Source organism: Echiichthys vipera (genome assembly GCF_963691815.1).
Source record: "Echiichthys vipera genome assembly, chromosome: 9".
Classification (NCBI taxonomy): domain Eukaryota; kingdom Metazoa; phylum Chordata; class Actinopteri; order Perciformes; family Trachinidae; genus Echiichthys; species Echiichthys vipera.
The window spans coordinates 11344187-11368297 of record NC_139834.1 but is presented as its reverse complement, the minus strand read 5'-3'; the positions used below and the strand labels follow the sequence as shown (position 1 = coordinate 11368297).

Below are 24111 nucleotides of genomic sequence, written 5' to 3'. Positions count from 1 at the left end.
TCCAAGAACAGATTCCTTTTAGTTTAACTGGCCTTTTTCAGAAATCGTCTAGACATCTCGATAAAATAATCTGTACACATTCACTACAAGCTATTGCTATTAAATAATCCCAGCTATCGTAATCTTTATATATATTTATATATAGAATATATAATAAAAAATATATTGAGCAAAAAAATTACTTCTAGGCATAAGACCACGTTACATTACATTTCCATTGAACAGGTAAGAAATGGCCCGAGCTCAGTGAAGAGTTTTGATCCATTTTGTTGTCGAGCGGTGCTAAGCAGGTCCAGTCTGCAGCATTTAGGCTGCAATAGTGTGATCAGTCCCTGACCTTCAGTGTGAGTCTGAGAGCCGATATACCCAGGGATTGAGGCCATGTCACCATCGCACAAAGCAGGGCTTGACCGAAGGCCTCGCTACGACATGGGGCTTCAGAAAGGACGTGACAGGAGATGAGGTGCTGAGGTGAAGATGAGGAGACACGAACGGAGGAAGTAAAAGTGAAGAGAGACGTATTTTTCACTTTCTGTGACGGGGAATGGGTACAAGATTAAGCCAGTTCAGCTGTGGGGCCTGTAAAAGATTCAGCCAGTAGAACAATAACAGACAAATAGCCAAAATCTATACATATATACCTATACATGAGAGAATACACATAGCTGGAAGAACCAGACGGTCTTAGCAGTTATGGAGAGAGTGTGACTGGGACGGTGACAGCACCAACAGTATACAGCCCCACCATCAGGGGGAATGTCGCAGGCTCCTATTTGTCCTTATTTGAGTAGAACTCCGCCCAGCGGCTCTCAAAGAAACGCCTCATGGAGTGTCCTGCTGTTCCCACCTCTGACGTGTCCTCGTTAAACTGCTCACAGTTGTTGAAGACGAGATGAGCGTCTGCTGCAAACTCCTCACAGCTGCAGTACCTGAGACAGGGAGGCAGAGGAGAGAAAAGACTTTACAAGACTGGATGATGCTGCATTTCAAAGAGTGTCTAATAGCATGTGACCCACCCAATTATACATAAATGTTTAATTCATTTATAAATATGTAAGAACAATCAGCAAAGCTGAGGAGCCAAGTCATCAACAAACCCATATGCAGACGCACATCAAAAGGGAAAAAATAAAACATTATTAAGACAAATTCCCCTCAACTTATCCACAACATTTAAAGACAATTATAGTAGGATTTTGGGTTTAAAGATGTCTGATTAGAAGAGCTTTTTCTATCTTCTTTTCTTGCTATTTCTGCTCCAAATTTTTAGAATTATTGTTTTCTACTAATGTTTCAGTGAAGTGTTTTGCACTTTTGATATTTATGATGTTGCCCATTTATTGTAAAGTTGTATTGTATTTTAACCTCTTTTTGTTTTCTGCAAGCTTACCCTTACGTACCCATTGAAAATGTTTTTAAATTTTATGGGGTAAGTTGAGGGGAATGTGCTTCAATTCCCACTAATAAGAGAACCTTTAACTATTGTGCATGAGAGTCAATAAATAAAAGTAGTAATTTAACATGTAGCATGATCTACTCTTACCCTCCCTGCAGCAGTCTCTCTCTCATGGTGAGGAAGTCCATGGGGTTCTTGATGATGCGGCGGTAGCCTGGCACCAGTCGGGGGTTGACGGGTTCGAGGAACGGCCAGGCGTCTGCATGAGCCTCCATCTCCATTAGAATGATCCTGACAGGAAATAAAATCATTAACACAAATCCATCACAACATAACTGTCAAAGCAAATGTCACCCTGTACACTTTTTTAAGATCCAGATGTGTAACATTAATAAGATCATTCTTCATGAGACAGTGATGAGGGCGGGACTCACTCGCAGAAGGTGAGGTCAGGCTGGTTGCGGGTTGTCATGCGACGACGTTTAGCGGCGGCGGCGGCGGCAGCAGCATCTCCAGAGTTACGGGAAGATGAGGGAGGCGTCACGATTTCCTTGAACCGTGTTGCCATGCCGCCACTTCTACGTCGTGTTGTCGCCTCATCTTCAGAGCTGTCGTCTTCATATCTTCTCTTTTTCACCCTGGTTCTCTTTTTGGACGAGCGCGGCGAATCACAGTCGTCCTGAGAGACGGAGCAAATAAGGAAGCAGGTTGAGTGGACTGCTAACTGTACAGCTCTTTTCATGTTAAAGAGAGATATATTTTACGATATATGTTCTTTCTATATTTTTCATATATTTTATAGTAAATTTCTACTTTTTATTCATGATTCTGTAGTACTTGTTTCATTACGCACCAAAATACCACAGCAAATTACTTGTTCTTGGCAAAAAGCCATTTCTAGTTCTGATAGAGCAAAGAACAAATTACTTGGAAGGAAACTATAAAATGTCAAGAATCGAATGTTCTGACCTTGGCAACGCAGGTAGGACAAAACCAGTCTCCCTCTGGCACCTGGGTAATTTTGGGCCTCAGACAGTACATGTGGCAGCCACGATCACAACCGTCACACAACAACAGACAATCATCATTGTCTCCCTTCCTGCAAACCTGGCAAGTCTGAAAAAGCAGACCCATTTGAATTTGGTATTTCTGTTACTTTCGGCAGCGTGCTCCCAAAAAAGTAAGCGCACCAGTGTCCAAGAACAATCTTCCCAGGTAAAGTCACTTACCACTTTAGTCACAGATCTCTCCCAAGCAATGGCCTTCTCCAGCTGAAGTAAACACAGACAGACCTGGGGACCACTGCGGCAGCGATCCAGAGCCTGCCGCCATGTTCGTAGTCGAGACGTGATCTCACTCTCCAGACTGGAGCAAAAGAAGATACGTTTAAATATAAAATGAAGCAAACTCATCTCTAACACAATAAAGAAAGTCTCTTCTTTTCACCTGAAGACATCCATGGGATGCTCTTCTCCCGGGGTAGGAGTGAGAGGAGCGAGGCGCATCACTTCGGCCGGGTTCCAGAGTGGCTCCTTCAGGTAACGTCTCTCAATATTTCGCTCAAGGTTGGCTAACCGCAGCACGGCCAAGTCCAGCGGGTGTGAGGCGATACGTGGCAGGCCAGACCATTCCTTCTTAGTCCGCACAATCCAGTCATCACGTGGGTCGGCGTCATGTTCGTAGTATTGGAGGTCATCACGTGTGGAGTCTGGATCTGGGATCGTGTAGGGCTTGAAGGGAGAGTTTAAGTATCAGTAAGGTAGATATCTAAACAGAAGTTATGTATATATACACACAACTTGATTTTTACAAGATTAAAGATTTTGAGGAATCATTTTATCAAGTGATTTAATGTTTACCTGAAATTCTGCCAGTGGTGTCTCTGTGTTGGATTCAGCATCAATGACTGCACTCTGAGGTGCCGCCTTGCAGTAACACAAAAAGTTTAAGTTAGTTTTTGCTACTTCCCAGATTTTCAATGTTGTGAATGGGACGGACGGACGGACACACGCACGCACACGCATTACAATTATACTTTTTTGAGCATTTTATGCTTCTATTAACGATTTTGAAAGCAAGTGAGAGATAAAAATAAATAAAAAGGAGAGAAAAAGCTCCCTGGGCCGGACTCGAATCAGAGACAATGTGGTTCATGGTCTCTTTTTTGCCTCATTTTCCTACTTATTTCAATTACTAATTCAAAGTATGCCATCTGCAAGTCCCAATATGGTTATGCTCTCATCTCTCTTTTAATTTTACTTTGTAAACTCAACTGGAGCCGTAGCATTTGTTTTGACATGATTTGATGAATCAGACGATGCAGACGACTCACAGTGTGGAGATTTCTCACCTTGAGATGGAGGTCAGCAGCAATGACCCGCTGCTCCAGGTCCTCCACCCACTGTAGGGCGTTGACGTCAGTCTCCATTGCTTTCTCCTGTACTTGCCAGGGCTGCTGCAGAGCCTCCATTAGCACATCCTTCTCCTCAACCTTCGACTCAAATAAAGGATCTAGCCGGTGAGAACATAAGAGTTGTTAGGAAAGTATGGGGCGACATGCAGAGGGGAAAAAGGGTGATGCACGAAGACGTCAAGTAAAAATCAAAAATTAAAATGCAGATCCATTTATCAACAACTCTCACCGTTTATAGGTTTGGTGCATAACTCGGCTAAGCTCTCCATGTGTTTGGCCAAATGCTTATGGAGCACCTTCTCCCTGACACCCCTTGGATGGAGGGCATGTAAGGTGCTACACAGTTCATCTGGATTCTTGATCCACCACCACCCACGCACCATACCTGGAAAAAGGAACATGCATTGTATAACATTACAAATAAGGAGGACACAGACACAATTTATGTTTTTCACTAAATGACCATGATTTACACATAGTTTAGGAGTTGTTAAATGTGTGAACAGTCAAAATAATTTAAAAAGAAAAAGACTCTCAGACTTTTTAACCACTTACATGCTGGTATGGGTTTTATCACCAGTTGTGTGAAGTACTGCTGTTCGAGCTCTTGGAACACAGAGCTGGGAGGGCGGCCACGGCGCTTGGCTGCAGCTCCTCTTGGCCCTCTACGGGCAGGACTACTGCCTCTGCTACCTCTCCTCCGCCTGCGGCCTGGCCTGGTGGGTGTAGTCGGAGCAGGTGTGGTGGGAGGAATTGGAGCTGGTAGAAGCTGAGGAGGAAGTGGTACTGGGCCACAAACAGGAAGAGCAGAAGCAGGTAGTGTAGAAGGAATGTCCTGTGGTGATGCTGGGGTCACAGGATCAGCACGAGTCAGGGTAGGCAACAGCGGGTCCGGCTGAGGGGTGGGGAAAGATTCTTTATACACCACACAGAAGACTCAGACAGAAGAAGTGCATTATTATAGCATAATTAAACATATTTATGATTGTGGTTGCAAACCTGCATGAGTGAAGCAGCGAGTGCAGACTGAACACTTGGGACCTGAGGGAGGAGTTTAGGGGGCGAGCTGGGTATCTGGGGCTCTGTCAGAGAGTTATCGTCACACGGTTGTTTGGGGAGCAGGTTGAACCACTGCCCCTGTTTCTCTGCCATTTCCTTCACACTCTCCTCCGGTCGATTATCCTCTGGAGCATCCCCTGCAGCACAGCATGTGCCATTGGTCACTGCTTCCTGCGACTGGCTGAGCCAGCTCTTGAAAGCAGCTTGTGTGAGGTCATGTGTGCCACCGTTTGGCGATCCTGGCCCCTCTTCGCCCCCCGACCTGGCACTACTTCGACGTCGGCGGCGAATCTTTGCTGTGCGAAGGTGAAGCTCCACTTCTAGTTTTATTTTTCGAGGTCGTCCTCGTCCTCTTGGCCTGCTCATGAGGGATGCAGTGCCGGGGAGGTTGTCCTCCTCTGGAGACGAGGTCTGGGCCTGGCCATGGGTACTCGATGAAGGTAGAGCAGCAGGGGGAGTTGTAGGCGTGGGGATCTCCTCTGCTTTGGGCTCCTTTTTGAGGAAGGTGACGGGAACCTCTGCCACAAGGACTTCTCCAGAAGCTGTGATATTAAAAAAAGGAAGGTTTAGATGAAAATGGAAGAGTTGAGGGATTGTTAAGTCTAAAAATGTGAGCATTTCTTTCAGACTCAATCTAAGACTCACTCAACAGCTCCTCTGGTCCCTCCACCAGAACTCCTCCAAGGTGAGGTAAGGCCAAGTATCTGCGCTGGTAGCGGTCTTGGCCCAGCAATACGGCCCGCATGGAATGAGACGACTGTAGCAACTTTTTACGGAAAAACGCCTGCCGCTGTGGAGATCCAAAAGAAAAATATTGTATACAAAGCAACATAAATGTAAAAAGAACTGCGCCTGTGTAGTATCAGGCTTACCTTTGCTAGCTTATCTATCTGCCTTTCAAGCTCTGGTATACTGGCATTGGTAGGGCTCTCACTCTGTAACAGAAATTATACACATTAAATGTAGGAAAGATCTGTTTCCTATATTGAAGAAAAGCAAACACACAGAAGATCGTACATCACTGAGTTTGGGCTCTTCCTTGCGTGCACGGCGGTTGCTTCTCTCAGAGATGACGCCACTCTCCTCCAGACTGAGGTTCTCCTCCTCTGCCACTCTGGCACTGCGCCTCCTCTCCTCAAAACAAAGCTCTTCCTCTGAGCGTCCTGTACGACGCGCTAGTGCCGCCTTCAGCCTGCAGGGGAGAAAACAATCATGGTCAATATGTCCTATGGCTCTGCTTTTATACCAAAAAAGAGATTTGGAAAAGAGGAAAATCATGATCTTACTTGCGCAACTTTCCCTCAATGATCCACTTGTTCTTCCTGTACGTTGCCATGTTTTCTAACGTGTTGTCAATGTCGCTGAAATATTAAATGCATACATTAATAGAGTGACAGAAATGTGGAAGTAAAGGTGGTTCAAGATTATCCTACAGGATAAATAATGAGTTCTTGTTCTGACCTTGTCACTACGTTGCTACTGTTGAGCTCGTCCACCAGGAAACCCAGGATGGCTGCCTTGGTGTCAGGAGACAGGGCATGAAATGTTTTGGTCCTCAGTGCGTTGCAAACTTCTGTCTCATAACCGTTAGATTCCAAAAAGATGCGAAGTACTTCTGAGACTGTGCTGCGGGTCAGCTCCATTTCAACCAGCTTATCCCCCAGGATCTTTACTGACTGAAGGTTGGGATGAGGAGGAAAATGTAGGTTCAATGTTTATCGCTCTTTATCAGAAAATGCATCAATGGAGAACATGCTCCAACTGTATCACAAACCTGATAAAATGATGGCAGGCCCGGATCATGGACTGCAGCTCCCACCAACTTTATCAGCAGGTCCTGGACCTCTCCTTGGCTGTCACCTATGCCTAAGAGCCCCTCCTGCAGGGTGGCAAGGCTTGGGATGTCCTTGGGTACATTGAGACCAATTATCTTTCCATAGCCGTGAAGGAACTCAACCACAGTCAGGCAGTTTGCAAAAGCTTTGCCAGAAAGAACCACACCAGGGATACGGGACAGCTCTGGCAGGGGCTGATGGGCACAAAGTTCAAAAGGTCATGATAAAAATTATCTGCAATTACAGTGCTAATATAGTACATTCAGAGAATTACGAAACTCACTTTGTGGTCAGTGAGACACATGTCCTCTGCTGGCTTCTTCAGTTCTTCTGCGATTAACTGCTGTCTCCTCCGCTCCTCCAGACGTCTCTGGGCCTGCGCTCTCCTCTCGGCTGCCCTCTTAGCTGCCACGGCAGCCCGAGCGGCCGCCTCTGCCTCTGCCTGGGCTTTAGCCAGAGCCTTGGCTTTACTCCGAGCACCCAGCACCCTCTTACCCTGGGCTATCCGCTCCTCATCACTCTGCTGTACTGGTGGAGGGGCCTGAACTTTGACTGACCTCCTGCGACCAGGCTTCTTGGGCACTGCAGCAGACCCTGATGCTGGCTGTGTGGCCTGTGGAGCAGTCGGGTCTGTTTGTCCAGCCTTCAGCTCTAGGTCCTTGGCCTCAAGCTGAACCCACAAAGGAAGGAATAACGGCTAGAGGTGAGGAACAGGTGGTGATGAGGAATATGCTGATAAATCAGAGTTTTGTCTGTACCTTAGCTTTCTTTTTTTCCAACTTCATCTTCTTAATCTTCGCATCCTCCTTTCTCTTCATTCTTGCCTAAATAATAAACAGCAGCAGCAGATTGAGGATGAGAGGTCAACAGCATAACAGCTCAACAATACCAACTACATACCTTTCTCTTCATTTTCTTTTTGATTTTGGCAAGTTTCTCCTTTTCCTCTTCTGTGAGAGCTTCTATAAAAACGGGAATACAAACAATTAGCAACAGTACAAACTTCTTGAAGTTATGTGCAAGTCATCTGGTTTTAACACTCCAGAATGATAGCGCACATAACGCTTCCCTGTACACTCATTCCGCCTTCAGCCCATATCCACTCACCCTTGGCCTCAAGTTGCTTCAAAAGCTTAGCGTCAACTTTGCTGAGGAGGTCAATCATCTTGGGTTTGGGAGGTCTACCAGGGCGGCGAACCTGCCCTCCCTTCAGGCCACGAACCCTGCGAGGTTTCTCTTTATCAGGGTTTGGAGGTCGACCTCGCCGGCCAGTGATGGCCATGATCATAGAGGGAACCTCCTCATTAGCCAAGAGGACCCACTCCTTACCCTGTGACATTGTAGAGAATGATGAGTCCCCATCTGACGTTTGTAACACCATGACTTTAACCGTGCAGTAGTTTTGATCCAAATCCAATGGATCTATGAATACTTTTACTTTCTTCTTGCATAGAAAAGGCATTAATCAGAAAAATATACAAACCTCAGGAGTTTCTCTTTCTTCATAAAAATCTCCAACAGGCATGCGTGGACTAAAGCTGAAGTGTTCTCTGCTGACCACACTGTCTGTGTGTCTCTTCAAGTACTGGTAGAATCAATTAGGAGAACACGCATAGAGAATCATAATGGTCATTGTTTTGACATTATCAATACTTCATAATGTTTTCTTAAAAGGCATTTGTGGTTTTGTTTAATAGCCAGAACGACATACCTTTACTATTTCCGGGAACTGCTTCATCCTCCTTCCACAAGGTGTATAGTACCAGGTTTCACCCTTCATTCGGTTCTCGTTTTTCTTCACACGAATCTCCCTCCTCCAACTACAGTTAAGAGAGATCATTATGACAGTTGTCACTGATTTCGATGTAAAGGCTCAACAGTGATTCTCATCAAGTGTAATAGCTTAGGAAGGGTTTTTTTGTAAACAACTGAAGGAATAATAATAGAATGAACAAAAGTCCACAAGGGAACATTACCCATGCTGCATTGGGAATTGAACCTGCTCCTCAGTTGCAACCCTCCTCTGTCTGCTAGATTCACCTGTTCGAGAAAATGTACACAATCAAGCTTTGTATTAGACTGTGAAACTGTGATACCATGTCTCAACAAAATGCCATTACATGACAAATAGTCTTCATTACCTGCAGTGGAGCTGTCATCATCATTTCCATCAATGTCATCAGCATTTGTTTCGGCATCTTGTTTGCCTTTTTTTCCCACATTTCCTTCTTGGTCTTGTTTCTTGACCCTTTTCGCCTTCTTGGGTTTCTCGATTGCTGTGTTAATAGCGTAAGAGTTGGCCAGAACAGCTTCAATTGTAGCTGTGATGGAATCATCCTCTCCCGTGGGAGGCCCAGCCTCTCCACCTACACCTTCCACTTTAAAGGACTTCTTCCTCTTTCTACCCTTGGGTACCTCCGCTTTATTGCCTTCCTCTTCATTAGTCTTCATCTTCTCCGCTTTAGGGGTTCGAAAACGAGGCTGCCGCTGGGCCTCCTGAGGAACTTAAAATTAAAAGGAGACCCAAAAAACATTATAATTAAAATCTAATATTTCAACACTTATATTTTACTTTAAATCAGAATATTGAATACCTGCAGTTTTAATCCAAAGTGCCTTTGGAGTTCGAGGTTTGCGTGGTTTCCCTGGGGTTTTCAGATGTCCTCCAGCAGCTGACACAATCGGATCAGTTACTGGTTGAAGTGGGTGTACAGCAGGGCTCTCTGCTGGGGTACTGAAGGCGATGAAGTTCTCTTCTCTCATCTTGAAACTCGGGGGAGTCATAGTTTCATCAAGAGTGGTCTTAATGCTAATGCGCCCAGCTGAGTCGGGTGTATCATGTCCTCCAGGCCCCCATGCTGATTCAGGCTCTGAGAGGAAACAAAAAAAAAACATTAAATTGTGTTAAAAGAATTTGAAAATTGTGGATAATTACATATAAAACAGAAATAAGAGTAATCTGCATTGGAAATGCATCTATGTCCATTTGGTGACAATGAAAGTTATGTCTAAAAAACAAGATTACTTTTTTTAATGGAGCGGAAGAAATGCTAGTTTCCACGATCATGAACTCTAAGAATGTACCTTGACGCCCTGGCTGAGATGGCACAAATGAGCGCGAGTTGGGCACGTCACTCGAGTCCACTGAAGCCTCTTCCGTCTGAGAGGTACTGTTCAAAGAAGACTCCAGCATGGATCCTCCTGTGATTTGACAGCTTCCCGTGGTCTCTTCTGCCTCAGACATTTCCTCTTCCCTGGTGGAGTCCAACGTGTTATCTCTGGAGTCTTCCACAGAAAAGCTTCCATCTCTAGTGGTTTCAAATGCAGTTGATGGTTCCTCTTCTGCATTGGAAGTGCTGTCAAACTGAGAAGTGTCCTTTCTCAGGTGAAAGCTGCTGTCAAAGTGGGTCGAGTCGTCCCCGCCCGAGCTATCGTCCTCTAATAAAGAGGACTTTTCAAAGACAGAGCTGACATTAATTCTAGAGGGGCTGTCAAATGTCGAATGGTCATCAAAGTGAGAAGCTCTATGTGAAGAGTTATCAAAACTTTCCTCATCTGTCACATGTTCTACCCTTGTGCTGTGGAGAAGCGAACTATTTCTGAGTGGAGTCTGCTCCACCGTGGAGACCTCTGCATCGCAGGAACTGCTTTGCAAGTGGTGCTTTTCAGAAGTGGTCTGTATATTCTTGGACTTTTGATCAGGAGCGACTGTGGTCTGAAAGGGTTTCCCAGGAACATCAGTGAAAGATTTGGCAGAGCAAATTTCAGATTTATTAGTCTCAGTAGCTTCCACCTTCTGTGATGTTCTTATTGGTCCAGAATCAAGCTGAGGGAGGTGTTCCTCTGTTTTTCCATTTCTTTTGTTAGCAAACGCTTTTTTACCCTCACTATGACCGTGATGCTCTGCCTTAGGAGAGGACTGCTTCTGCGCAGGAGGAGGAGTGGTGTTGGGAGGTCGCTGCTCAGAGTCAGAGCTTTGAACCACTCCAGAAGACGTACCCATTGCAGAGGGCACAGATATCAAGGCAGGAGGGGCGGACACAGGTGCAGTCCTGGAGGCTTGAGTGGTTAGAAGAGGTAGGGTAGACAGAGGTCCGACTGTAAGACTTTCATGGGCTGCTGGGGAGGATAAGTTCATCACTCCTGGTGGTGATGAAGTTGCAGAAGTAGTGGAAAGACCAGAGTTGGCAGCAGGAAGATTGTACATTGGACGCTGGGATGTGGGCGCTGGGTCACAAGGTTTACTGCCAATTGAAGAAGATTTTGACAAAGACATGGAAGATGCAGGTGTTGATAAACAGGAGCCAGGTGGTATCAAGGTTGATGATCCTGATGCTGACGTTAAAGGTGGAGCCACACCAGTAGAGGAAGATTTTGCACCCATTGACAAAGTGGCAGATATTAATTTTGGGGGTCCAGACTTTTCATGCTGAGCTCCAAATGTATCGGGTAAGCGAGATGTCTTCATATGTGGCTTGGACCCTTGAAACATCTGTTGAAGAGATGAGATGGGTGCAGTTTTAACAGTTATAGGAGGTCCAGAAGTTGTAAGGGGGAATGAAGACTTGGTCTGATGAGCCATAGACTCTGATAAAGGTGAAGAGACCGGAGGGACTGAAGACACTGCTGCAGGTCTAGGCACACCATCAATTGAAGCAAGAGGTGTAGTCAACTTTTTAGGTGATGCAGGCAGGGAGGAGGAAGAGGACCCCACTGACAGATGTTTCGATCCAGCAGGGGATGTCTCAGTCACAGCAGAAGTGGGAGGCCTGGGGCCTAGCTTCATTAGAGGAGGTGAGGAGAGTCGGGGAGGAGCAGCTGGAGATGGAGTAGAGGACAAATTGGGGGGAGTTGAGATTTGTGGTGGAGTAGATTCTACATCAGGCGTTGATATAGGGGGCCCAGGGGCAGATGTGGGAGTGTCAGTGACAGCAGGAGCTGCCGAGACCCGCGGAGGTGTTGAGGCCTTGGCAGATTCTGAGAGCTGAGATGACACAGACTGGGGGGATGTATTAACGTCTGTGTCTCTGACAGGGGAAGCCATTTCTGGACGCTGAGCTGCTGGCTGCTCAGGATGCTGACGATAATCAGGTCCCACGTGAGCCGCATTTTTGGGTAGCCTATGAGCAACAGATGCCCTTTCCATGCCATTAAAGCTTGTGTCTGCCTCGTTGACAGCTTCTCTTGCGTGGCCTTGAAGAGAAAAGAACAAATAAATTAGTGAAAAAAAATAAGCCTGTTGAGTGTTTTTTGTTAGATGAATTCACCATGAGTGTATTATTTATTGAAGCATCTGATGGTCACTGTTTTCTATAATCAAACAGTGGCACCTGCTGGATGAATCGTGGCACTATCCCACTGCTGAGCACCGGCAGTGAGCCCGGCCGGATACAGGACATTCATGTGCAAAAAATAATTAGTAGGGCTGTAACGTAAGATTAGTTTCATTACTGATAACTGACTACTTTCTTAACTAACCATTTTTGTAATTGAAATATAGTGAAAAGTGGCTCTCAAAGTGGCTTGAAAAATGACAGAAATTATTATCCAACACCAGATTATACGGTACTATTCTATGCAGAAGCAAGAGAAAACTTGGGCAACCAGGGAGTGCCTTGTTTTAAAACGATAGCAGCCGGGGTGGCTAAGCAAAGTATGGACAAAGAGGAAGAAGACCATATCCAGTATAGCTCAACTCGTGGTATCAAATGAGGAAATGTAAAGTAGAGGAGACAGTTTAATCTATGAGGATATAAAAGTTTAATTGATACCAGTAGTGTCAAAATGCTGAACTGATCAACTCAAGGGGCAAATGTAATAGTAAAAACTACTTTTTATCAAAAGAGAAGAAACTCAAAAAGACGGGATAAAATTAGTCAAAAAAGTTCCACAAACACAACTTTAAAAAGGTATAAGTATAAAGTGATCACCTTGACAGGTGACAGTAGATAATCCTGCATTGCTACCATGGGGGCTGCGTTCCCTGCTGTGACCCTTGGGTGATCCACTATCCTGCACTCTTGACGGTGACATAATTGGTGTTGAGGACAACCCCACAGGGAGAGGGCTGCCGGTGCCCCCCCTGCCTAAACTGTGGTGCTTTGGGCTGCCACGTGGAGGAGTAAAATTCTGGGCAGCCGGGGGCATCATCTGAGCCTGGCCTTGGGGCTGAGACTGCTGTGGTGGTTGTTGCTGGGGAGATGACAGGGACGGGTGCTGGGGTCGATGCTGGTAGTAGGGCATCCCATTAGGCATCAGGCCATAATGCTGTGGTTGCTGGTGCTGCTGGTGGTGGTGCTGTGGGTGACGATGGGAGTGGAGGTGCTGCTGTGACGACTGATGCGGGGTGGGCTGTAAAGACTGCTGCTGGTGATGCTGTGATGGTGTAATTCCAGGATGTGACTGACTCTGATAGGTCCCATACATACTGTGGGAATTATAACTAATCTGCTGTGGGCCAGGGTCACTCCTGTTCCAGTACTGACTCCCAGTAAGAGGCATGTTTGGTGGACCTGCCACAGGGGGCTGGTGGGAGCTTTCGATACCCCCATTCAGCTGGAACTGTCCATGACCCTGGAAGTGGTGCTGTGACTGTGGCTGCACCAGACCGGATGTAGGCTGCTTCTGGTGCATCCCGTGCCCAGGAGAAGCACCCATGGCTGGACCAAACTGAGGGTGTCCTCCCCACAAGTAGTCGTAGCCCATGCTGCTCTGGTGGTGGTTGCTCATGTGTGGGTAAGGGGCTGTTGGTGGGTGGGAACCAGGCACACCGGACCCAAGTACAGTAGTGACGCCATTCACATTCATTTCGCCATTCATATCTATAAGACAAAAGGGCATTAGGCAGGTTCAGAAGTGAGAGGAGGTCTTACTCTATAAAGCAAACTAACACTTTATTTGTATTGTGATACAACGCAAAGGGCTGAAAATACTCACTTTTCCCCTGCTGAGGAAAACTCATGGAGGACCCGTTTGTATAAAGAGAATCCCCTGAGGAGCGTTTCAGTCCTGAGTTTGCTGAGGAGTGGGTGCCATAGTTGAAATGATTATTTGAGTCCATCTGAAAATATAAAAATGAAAAAAATAAAATATACACACTCATCAATGCTCATTCAGTAAAATGTATATTAGTGAAAGCAAATGCTTAACGGGAATACGATGTGAGCGACATGCATCTCATAATGAATTACAAATGCATGATTCATTATTTCATTCTGCTGTGAAGACGCTACGTAATATGTATGAAATCTCTAATGTTTTTGCCAACTGCAGCTTGTGAGAGCACCATTTCGTTCAAACAACAACAACCGTCAAAATGTCGCAGCCAGCAACAGCAGATGCCAGGCCCTAGCTGAGCTCAACTGAACTGAAATATTACGATAGAAGCTCATCACTACCGCTGATGAGGCGCTGCTGCTAATGTGAGCACATCCTCCTCAATCTACCGTGATAGATAAATGTACGGCCCCAAGACCCGGCGGCCTCGAGCCAAGCAACAATGGAGGGGATTAGCGACACTATTTTACAGCCACTCCGAGGCCCTGAAGCGCTGTCACCACACCACTCACACATTCACACTCTCGTAAAGTAGCTTTCTATGGATAGTTGATTTCATAATTCAACAAGGCCGTGTTTGCGAAAAGCAGGCGCCGCGTTAAGCTAAGCCGCGCGCTAGCTAACGTACGTTTTAGAACGGAACAATTCACTTTTAAAGCGCTGCTAGGCAACCGGGCTAACTGATACCGTTAAAACGTTAGATATAAACTCATACGTTGGGACATACGTTTCACTTTAACTGTGAAACATCGGACAAAAAAGATCAAGGTTATTTAAGCTAAATCATCACAATAGAACCTAAGCTAACACACGCTAAGCTAACTGAGAGCAGCATCAACCGAGAGTAACTACGGTTACTTTAAGCTGCGGGGTTGGTTAGCTCATAGCCGGGCAAGAAGAGACTGCAAACCACGCTGGTGTGGATCCATGATGCCCGTCAGAGAAATAGAGATGGAAATAAAATATAAATGGATAATGAATAACTCACTCAGGACTCGCTTGTTAACAGATGGGGAGGCGTGCTCCCTTTTGTTCACGGGGCTAACGTTAGCTAGCACAGATGAAGTTACATTGTTTACGCTGCACGCACACAAGACAATTTTTTTGCAGAGCATCATCCTCCCACACCACCACCACCATTAAAAAGTTTCGCTGATATTTCTCCGTGAAAGCTACCCGACCTTCTTTCAGTCCTTTGATATCGAAGACGCAGATGCCTCTACACCTTCGTCTATATGCGGGTGAAGAGGGCACAGCGAGTAAATAACAAAACTACTCCCTAACCTTTGGGTTTTAAATTAGCAAACATGGCTGGTGCGGTCCAGTGCAGCCATGATCACAGAACAGAGCGAACAGTAGCAGTGTGTCAACGTCCCGACGACAACCGCGTGCACATCCGGTCACATTTCTGCACGGAACTTCACAAGAAAACCCCCAATAACAAGAATAATAACAACAACAACCAGAACAATGTATTATTATTATTATTATTATTATTATTATTATTATTATTATTATTATTATTATTATTATTATTATTATAATATTCTGTTATAACAAGTCAGATGTCAATAATAATGTAATAATAACAACAACAACAAACAGAACAATGTATTATTATTATATTCTGTTATAACAAGTCAGATGTCAATAATAATGTAATAATAATAACAACAACCAGAACAATGTATTATTATTAACATTATATTTTGTTATAGTAAATCAGATGTTAACAATAATGTAATAATAATAACAACCAGAACAATGTATTATTATTATTAACATTATATTTTGTTATAGTAAGTCAGATGTTAACAATAATGTAATAATAATAACCAGAACAATGTATTATTATTATTAACATTATATTTTGTTATAATAAGTCAGATGTTAATAATAACGTAATAATAATAACAACAACCAGAACAATGTTTTATTATAATAATTATTATTATATTCTGTTATAATAAATCAGATGTTAATAATAATAACAACAACCAGAATAATGTATTATTATTATTATTATATTCTGTTATAATTAGTAAGATGTTTATACTAATGTAATAATAATAATAACAGCCAGAATAATTTATTATTATTATATTTCTGTTATAAGTCCGATGTTAATAATAATAATAATAACAATCATAACAACCAGACCAATTTATTATTATTATTATATTCTGTTATAAGTCAGTTGTTAATAAGGTAATAATAATAAGCCAGAATGATGTATTATTGTATTAAAGTAAAATAAGTAAGGTAACGTTAACAGCGAGATTAATTTTATATTATGATTATTATTATTATATTTCAGTTATAAGTCAAATAAAAATAATAATAATGAGCCTATTTCCCATTTGCTATTACTATATACATATATATAAATCACTATCGTTATGCAACAGGAATTCCCCCTGTCCATTTTTATCATAATAACATTATTACTGATGCATTAAAATGAAAGCAGAACTTAAATGCTGTATCTTTAGCTTAACCTATAATAATGTATTATAATGTATATATATTTTCGATTAAGAATCTAAATCTACAAAGTAATTAGCAAATGTGTCAAATACTTGTAGAGTAAAAAGTACATTATTTGCCTACAATATGTGGTAAACAATATGTACAAATACCTCAATATTGTACTTGAGTACAGTACTAGAGTAAATGTACTTAGTGACATCTCACCACTCAGTGTGTGAGTGTGTGTGTAGTGTGCGTGTGTGTTTGTGTACCTGCCCACCTAATACTGGGTGGTATATTTACCTTATAACATACCATATTTTATTATGCCTTATTATAAAGTTACAACTTTAATACAAATTTAGAGTAAAAAGTACATTCTGAAATGAAATTTAAAATGCTCAAGTAAAGTAACCACCAATGCCCCATAACTGTATTCAAGTACTTAAGTAGATGCACTTAGTTACCATCCTTACTCTAAATGACTCTTAAAGTTGTCTGACCAGGTTAGATTACTGTTAAGGAAGCAGGTTTTTAATAAAAGCTATCTTAAAGTGTGTAGTTATAATTCAATCCATAGTTATTCTACAGGCAGATAATGTGACGCTTTTATTTTAATGTGCTTCAGGGTGAAAACAGGAAACTAATATTGCAAATTACAGTCACCTTCTCAGAAATGACACTGAGTAGATCAGGCCTGAAGAGGAAGTATGGTAATATTCTGGGCCCAGGAGCCTGCAGGTTTCTGGGTCCTAGCACCGAAATAGGAGTTATCATACTCTGCTAGAAATGCTGCATTCTAAGTATTAGCCCTATTAAATTAAACAAGGTTAAACATGTATTTTAAAAGGACTCAGCATTAATAGGGGCAATACTGTAGCGTAGAGACAAAGTTCTTACACAATCCATTGATGCTCTCCAAGGTGGCCATTCTCAAAAACATTTATCAACTATTACAGACCGAACTTGGAGACACTTTGTATTTAGGGAAAACTAAAACACGGTCACAGTCAAATGTGATTTAAAAAAAAAGAGTTTAGAATGATTCTTAAAACAGTTTATTAGAAAGATGTAGACAATAAAAAAAAGAATTTCCACTGTAATTCAACATCGTCTCCCCTTACATTTTTATTGACAGTGCAAATATAATTTGGTCATTACACGTCGCCGTATCATTCCGACACGCTCTCGCCGAGTAGGGAGGATCATTCTACATGAACAAACGGAAAGAACCTTGAGAATAGCAACAAACCATATGATGCTGAGGCCCAACTAAGCTTTGTTATCAGTCGCAAAACATTTCACCTTGCTTCTGCGTGTGCATGTTAGGTGGGTATGGAGAGAGGAGCGGTTATGATGCTAAATATGTGGAATTCAGCTTTCCAAAGTAGGCGTTAAACTGGGAAGATGCAGCAATGATTTCAGAATATTCCAATTTTACAAACATTAAAGAAGTAAAGGGAAACATGTAAACTGAAGGTTAAACCACAGAAACAAAGACTGGCTTCCTGGATATCTAATTCACGGGAATTGGAAGGTTTTAGAGGAACCCAATCAGTAAACCGTCTAATTCTTATGATGTACATAACTAGTGTATTTTTTTTTTTTTAATAAATCAAGAGATAAACTACACTGGTTGACTTATTTAAAAATCACAACATTGGAAATAGATGGCCCTAATTATTTTAAACCACAATTAATTTGAAAACAAATTGTCTGTTAACACGTATTGCTCAGTTGAGGACAACTATACAGCTTTTCCAACAAATAATGTGTGCTTACTTGTAATATTTAACAGTAAAACAAGATACCCAAAGAGGTGCAGTACAGCAAATGGAAGTGGAGATAGCTGCTCTGTACAATACCATGCATATCAACCTTCAGAGTTACTGATCGGTCAAGAGTTTGGAGCTATGGATTTAAATATGGCTACTGACTCATATGTACAGTTATTTGTCACTGCCTTCAATATCAAGATATACATTTGTTATGATTCCTCTTGCCCTCCGTTCTTCCATTTTCTTTCCAGAGTCTTACAGTCTTCTATTCCAAATCTGGCATTTCTGAAAGCGGAGCAGAGAAAAACAAACCATAACTTATATACCTCACCATACACCATGAGACATGATAGCATATCATGGTGATACTATGTAATATTGTTGCACTATACTCTATAATATATACACTGTATATATAACTACACTACTGCATCTTATACCATGTCTCATTAACCCCTCACAATATTGTAATGTACCATGTCACACTATATTATGTTAACCTTTTATTTTCTGTACTATCTCTATTTATTTATGTTTCTATTGTGCTGCTGCAACAAACTAAGTCCCCCACTGTTGATCAATAAAAGTGCATCTTATCTGTATGTATACAGGGTTTTTGCAGCTTAACAGTAAAATTCAAGCATTTTCCCACATGTATATTTGAATTCAAGCCTATTTCTAACCTCACACACACACGTACACTTACCGTCTACACAAATTATATTACATAATTTATTTTTTAATTACAGAACCTTGAACAAAGGCTCATAAATACTTACTCTCATCATCGCTATCTGCAGACTCATCCTGAAATGACAAAAAGGAGATGCGGTTGTAAAATTGTACGCATTAAAACTGATTTAATTACTCACTAAAATCAGCTGACAGCCTTAACCCCTAATGACACTGATTAACACCTTATTTGTGGCGTTTTAATTTCTGAATTTAGGCTTAATGCTTAGAAATTAAGTAAAAGGAAAACAGGTTTCTTACATCATCTGCACCGTCTAGATCAGGCAGGTCCTCCTCACCTCCCATGGTGTTCATCATCTGAAATATTAAACCAAAATAATAAACGATTAAAGTAATCTTTATTAAACAAGCGCTGCTTGCTCAGTTTAGGTTTGGTTAATAACTCAAACTGGCATACAGGATGATTCAATTATCGAGCTCTATTTTCTCTAATTATTTTGGGGGCATGTTGTGCCTTTATTAGAAAGCAACAGTGGAAATGAGATGAGAAAAATGGAGAGGAAAGACAATGAAATGTTTTCGACTATTGTTAGGTAGGTATTCGGTTTACAAAGTTGGAATTCAGATATCCATTGTTTACAAAACTGTAGAATAACAGAATCCTTAAAGAATACTGCCTTTAATTAAACCACCAGACACATGTTGCAGCACAGTGTTCCTATTTTCAGCTCTGTGAGTGTGAGAATATTTTTGTGTTTTGCCGCCATGTTTCTCTCCTCTCTTCTCCTGCTGGGGCTGGTTGCACAGCAGGGAGCTGCAGGAGCGCCTCAGCCGTCCGACTTGTTGCCTTTGATACCAATATTAGCTGCTGTGTTTCAACAACGTTTGCTTAAAATGTGCATGCAGGCTGAAATTCAGCATTGTGCCACCTATCTCAGCCAACCACAGAAAATGTGTGCGTGTGTATTGGCTGAGTCATGTTATAACGGAGCGATCTGATGAATGTGTACAGGTTTGTGTGGTTGTACTGTAGCAGCCAGGTGTCGTTTTCAGGCGACTTTATGAAGATAAACAGTCAACAGCAGTGTGCAATGCCAGTACGCTCTGGCACAGTGCTGGCTGGCTCTTTCAAGGTTCATGCTGCTCGCCTTAGGTTCTACTTTTGAGCTTGGAAAGGGAGTGGGGGGTTCAGTTGGTGTCAATCTGCAACCTCACTGCTAGATTCCACTAAATCATACAGACTTCTTTAAAATCTGTACCTAATTGGTATTGTATACCGAGCGTGACATTCAGTTATTATTACCTAGGTGTTGTGGCAATCTCTTTGTAAATTATCTTTTAAACATACATTATGTTCAACAATACTGTCTTCTAAGTGTACATTTTGGGCCTTAGCCAAATGGCAAGTGTTTTTTTGCCCTATGACTATGACTGATGTTATTAAAGGCTGATACAACAATTTAGAAAAAGCTCTTAATTGTGGCAAACATCAACCTCTTCCAGGCAATTATAAATTACTTCACCCGAACTAATCAAGGTATAGTGCTTACATCTGAAAATTGATCGAAGTTGCCCATCTCCTCATCTGAGTCATCCTCCCAATCTTTCCAGTTGTTGAAGTCGACACTGAGCCAACTCAGCTGTGAAAACACAAAATACAGACTTCTCAGTTATGACATTCTAATGTTGTGACTAAAATTAACCATATTGTAATGTTAACTCCTGGTCATCAAATGTAAAAGGACAGTGTGCAAGTATACATTTGAAAGACTGTTTGTTTGGCTTTAACTGACCTTAGCCTTCTCTTTTGTTAGCCTCGGCCATGGCTTCCCTGGCTGTGCTTTCCGTAAATAGCACAACACTGAGCGATCTGTGCGTTTATGTTTGGATTCCTGTGTTGAGATGGAGAGAAAATAAAGAAATAAGCGGTCAGTTTCAGTCTGCATTTTGTACAATACAATCTGCACTATGCTCTAAATGGTCTGAAGTAACATCAATCCAAACAACCATTCAGTGTAACTTACATTTTCATCGATGGCTTCAAAAAGTTCTATTTCATTCTCGTGTTTGACATTGTCAGTTCCTCCAAGACAACTGTGGAAAAGAAATAAATGACACTTGTGACTAATTCCTGGAAAAAATAAAAACAACAAACACAGGGTACTCCCCAAAAATAGACAGTAAGAGCAGAACCAACAATACATTCAACAAGGTTACATGGTTAAATACAACTTAATGTGACAACTAACGTGAGACAAACGCACCTGAAAGTCAACTTTGTTTTATCAAAATTGATTTTAAGATCTTTGCTGTCTGCTACACAGAACTCTATAAAAACAGCGTCCCTCCTGTCGTACCACTTGGCAGTTGCAGGATGCCTGGAAAGAAACAGAGGAAAAGGGAATATTAACACATGTTAACGAGTCAGACTTATTTCAGTTAGTCTGACTTATTTTCATTTTAATAGGATCCATAATGCAAATTTCCCAGCAAAGGTTGCCATAGTAACTGTGCTTGAACTATGTTAAATTTGTTTTATGGGAACCAAACCACTCAACCCGTTTTGTGAAACATGCTCCAAGCCCGCAACTTGCATAAAAAATACATAATACAGGTCGACTGTGCTGAAGGGCAGGTGGGTAAGTCTTCAGGCATCAGAAAACCTTTGTATCAGGTTTCCATGTGGCATTTGGTTACACAGTGTGCTCCTGTATCAAGAAGCCTCTAAAGTGAAACATCTGTGCACTGACCAAACCAAATGAAAAGGCTGTTTTGTGGGGGTTCAGCTCAGGTGTCCCTATATATGATAACATTTTTACTTTGTAGCTGCATAATCTATAATCAGGCTCAATTATTTTGATGAAGCCCTGGGTAAAACTGAAATCCCAATTTAGTTCAAATAATTAGATATACTCATATAGGAGAAGTAGAAGAACATGGAATTGGACACTAAAAACATTAGATGATATGAAATTGTTTGAAATTGGGCATTTCAAATTGACTCCCTTTAATTAAGCAGACCGCATACGTATTAGTTATTCTTCATTCCTTTTTGTTTTACTGTCTTTGTACATTTTAATTTATGTTATAATTGTTTCTACATTAAGAAATACATGAATACATTGTGTGTATAACTCTGGAACATGTAAGCAAACAAATGTTTATATTGAAACTTTTCAATTGAAAAAAATGTGATTGTTCCTGAGAGGGACTTCCAGCACATGTCGTATACATGTCAGTGGTTCTTAAATCTCTGACAACTCTTGTGTTTACTGATCAGTTATTTTTCTTTGTGTACTGCAGGAGGGATAGAGATTAATCCTCCAGTGTGTTTACCGGCAATATATTGCTCTTGGCATTAAACTCACCACGGGCCAATCCTCTTAGACATTAACGTGGACCCACCAGGGCGGTGCGTGGACGCTAAGCGTTAAATACAAACGCTGATTAATTCGTTGCACACTCCATTCACAACTTTGCAATAGAAGGCGCAACCTACGCTTATGTTTTAGCTTTGAATGTAACAGGCAGATGCCAGATTTTATTGACTGAAATCATGACTTCTTCTAGCACAGACCTGATGCTAATCTACAATGATAGCCGTTCAATGAACACTCAATGCTAGCCATGCTAACAACGTAGCCACTACGCTAGTTAAGCCATGCGGTGCAACTGGTCCATGCTATACGCAAAAGTAGCCGGTTTTTCCAAGGTAATGCTGAACCACCGGGTTAACTACAAAAAATACGATCTTACATTGTGTTCATTTCAATCAGGATAACGAGTATACCGTTAGCTAACGGTTCATTGAAGCAAGGCCACCCTCCCGCCTTTGCAAAAAGCATGTTGTCACACGGCTATCGTAGCTAGCTACGCTAAACTAAGCAGGCTTGCACTCCTCATCTCCGTTGTACCCTCAACTTTCTAAAACTTACATGTCTCAAAGTGAAGTGAGCTTTCTTCGTCGGGGAGGAAAAGCAGTCCGATGGAAAAAGAAAGGGAATAGTCTGCAAAAAAGAGAAGGACTGCTCCTCACACAACAAGCAAATGCAAGAACGCCTCTCCGCCTGTGTGGACTCTACTCCGGTTCTTCTTGCGTATCCAGGGATGAGAATGACACAGTGCTGACGTAGTGACGTAGTCGCAGCGTAAGAGACGTTTCTAGAGTGTGGGCCACAGCTGCGGGTGATGTGAAGGAGGCACCGTGTATCTGATGTGACCCAGTACCACCCAGTCTGACCACTGTCCTTATTACGGCAGACGGTTTAACCTTGAATCCAACCACACTCCTATCTGTACTTACAGTTTAGATCAACAGAAACACATTTATCCTAGTCAGAATGATCTTTTAAGATATCCACAATGACATTCTTACTAGCACAAATTACGTCACTTTGTGTATTGGGCTTTCAATTCTAGATATCCACAATTACACTTTAGATATCTAAAATGAACATCCTGGATATCTGTGATGTAATTCTTACTAGGAAAACTGCAGTTGTCCATATCCGTAATGCCCTTTGTACTATTCAGAATGTATTTTGGAAAATCCAAATTACATTATGGAAATCTAAAATGTTGTTTTTTTTCATTTGGGGTATCTGAAATAAAAATTATGATGAGTAACAATTGGATTGTAGATTTCTGAAATGGGAGGGTTTTTTTTCCTAGTCAGAATTACATTACCTAACTTGGTTGATTAATAGATTAGTGCAGGTATTAGCATTATCACAGTTAGATTATTGTTCAGTTATTTGGGCCAATACAACAGAAATCAATCTAAACAGACTGTATGGACAGCACAGTACAAAGCACACTGCTTTGTATGAACAATAGTTTGGCCTGGTTAAGTGTGAGAGGTAGGTTACACTGTTCTTTACTTATTTGTATTAGAAATATGGTTAACCAAAACCCCTGAAATACTGAATTGTAAACTGTCTTTATTTCTGACACACATCAGCACCCTACAGTCTTTGGAAGGCCGTTTTCTGTGTCCTCCATGTAGAACAAGTTTAATACAGAAGACAGTGAATTACCGAGCGAGGGTGGCATGGAATTCACTACCAGGTTTTTTTAATTTCTGAAAGTGATAAAAAAAAGTCTTAACAAAAAGTTAAGACTGTACTTGTTCACACAAGAAACAGTTCGGAGCCCTGTAGAACATTTTTGCCTTAAGGATCCTGAAAAGTGATGAGCTGTGCACCAATGACCAATTTTATATTTAGTAGAATGTTTTTTCCCTATCCGCTTTTGAAAATATATATTATTGAGCATGTATTGTACATGTTTTGAGTTTGTGTTGACTGTTGTGAAATACATTTAGTTTTTTTTGTCTTGTTGTATGGAAAGTTTCGAGGTATGTTGTATTTTTGTTGTCCTTTGTATAAGAGTCAGGTATGTTTGTGAGCCAGC

General features: G+C 41.9%; 2 protein-coding genes across 4 annotated transcripts in view; both read right to left on the bottom strand.

Annotated features, from left to right (window-relative positions):
• The window catches only part of baz2a (bromodomain adjacent to zinc finger domain, 2A), a 15932-nt gene extending 794 nt beyond the window's left edge, over positions 1 to 15138 (bottom strand). The window contains exons 1-30 of one of the 3 annotated variants that reach the window (XM_083919966.1): positions 15044 to 15138; positions 13640 to 13763; positions 12634 to 13524; positions 9788 to 11896; positions 9298 to 9573; positions 8845 to 9207; positions 8680 to 8743; positions 8415 to 8523; positions 8187 to 8288; positions 7811 to 8033; positions 7604 to 7665; positions 7462 to 7527; positions 6987 to 7373; positions 6643 to 6897; positions 6330 to 6544; positions 6155 to 6229; positions 5886 to 6060; positions 5741 to 5803; positions 5514 to 5658; positions 4809 to 5410; positions 4365 to 4704; positions 4039 to 4194; positions 3747 to 3907; positions 3256 to 3321; positions 2843 to 3126; positions 2626 to 2761; positions 2366 to 2512; positions 1831 to 2075; positions 1544 to 1687; positions 1 to 929 (exon numbers count right to left, since the gene is read on the bottom strand). The exon at positions 1 to 929 is cut by the window's left edge and continues 794 nt beyond it. In XM_083919966.1, the coding sequence (XP_083776092.1) occupies positions 770 to 929; positions 1544 to 1687; positions 1831 to 2075; positions 2366 to 2512; positions 2626 to 2761; positions 2843 to 3126; positions 3256 to 3321; positions 3747 to 3907; positions 4039 to 4194; positions 4365 to 4704; positions 4809 to 5410; positions 5514 to 5658; positions 5741 to 5803; positions 5886 to 6060; positions 6155 to 6229; positions 6330 to 6544; positions 6643 to 6897; positions 6987 to 7373; positions 7462 to 7527; positions 7604 to 7665; positions 7811 to 8033; positions 8187 to 8288; positions 8415 to 8523; positions 8680 to 8743; positions 8845 to 9207; positions 9298 to 9573; positions 9788 to 11896; positions 12634 to 13524; positions 13640 to 13763 (8145 nt within the window). In that variant the 5' untranslated portion in view covers positions 15044 to 15138 and the 3' untranslated portion in view covers positions 1 to 769. Of the gene's footprint in view, positions 930 to 1543; positions 1688 to 1830; positions 2076 to 2365; positions 2513 to 2625; positions 2762 to 2842; positions 3127 to 3255; positions 3322 to 3746; positions 3908 to 4038; positions 4195 to 4364; positions 4705 to 4808; positions 5411 to 5513; positions 5659 to 5740; positions 5804 to 5885; positions 6061 to 6154; positions 6230 to 6329; positions 6545 to 6642; positions 6898 to 6986; positions 7374 to 7461; positions 7528 to 7603; positions 7666 to 7810; positions 8034 to 8186; positions 8289 to 8414; positions 8524 to 8679; positions 8744 to 8844; positions 9208 to 9297; positions 9574 to 9787; positions 11897 to 12633; positions 13525 to 13639; positions 13764 to 14747; positions 14874 to 14940 lie in introns of those variants that run through there. The other 2 variants (XM_083919965.1, XM_083919967.1) reach the window with 2 other exon arrangements.
• Positions 15139 to 17276: 2138 nt separating this feature from the next.
• LOC310951658 (prostaglandin E synthase 3-like) lies at positions 17277 to 22776 on the bottom strand. Its single transcript, XM_083919986.1, has 8 exons — positions 22635 to 22776; positions 20964 to 21077; positions 20724 to 20793; positions 20493 to 20591; positions 20250 to 20339; positions 19000 to 19056; positions 18786 to 18813; positions 17277 to 18291 (listed from the first exon to the last, which is right to left on the bottom strand). Coding segments are annotated over exons 1-8 (480 nt in total). The 5' UTR covers positions 22637 to 22776; the 3' UTR covers positions 17277 to 18271.
• Positions 22777 to 24111: the final 1335 nt, after the last annotated feature.

Bases quoted from the DNA above. Each gene is read 5' to 3' on its own strand.
- LOC310951658 (XM_083919986.1), bottom strand. The intron at 19,057-20,249 runs GTAAGCACTATA...TTAATATTTCAG, and splicing joins ACTTCGATCAATTTTCAGAT to ATGATGAACACCATGGGAGG. The intron at 18,292-18,785 runs GTAAGTATTTAT...CTCCGCTTTCAG, and splicing joins TGCAGATAGCGATGATGAGA to AAATGCCAGATTTGGAATAG.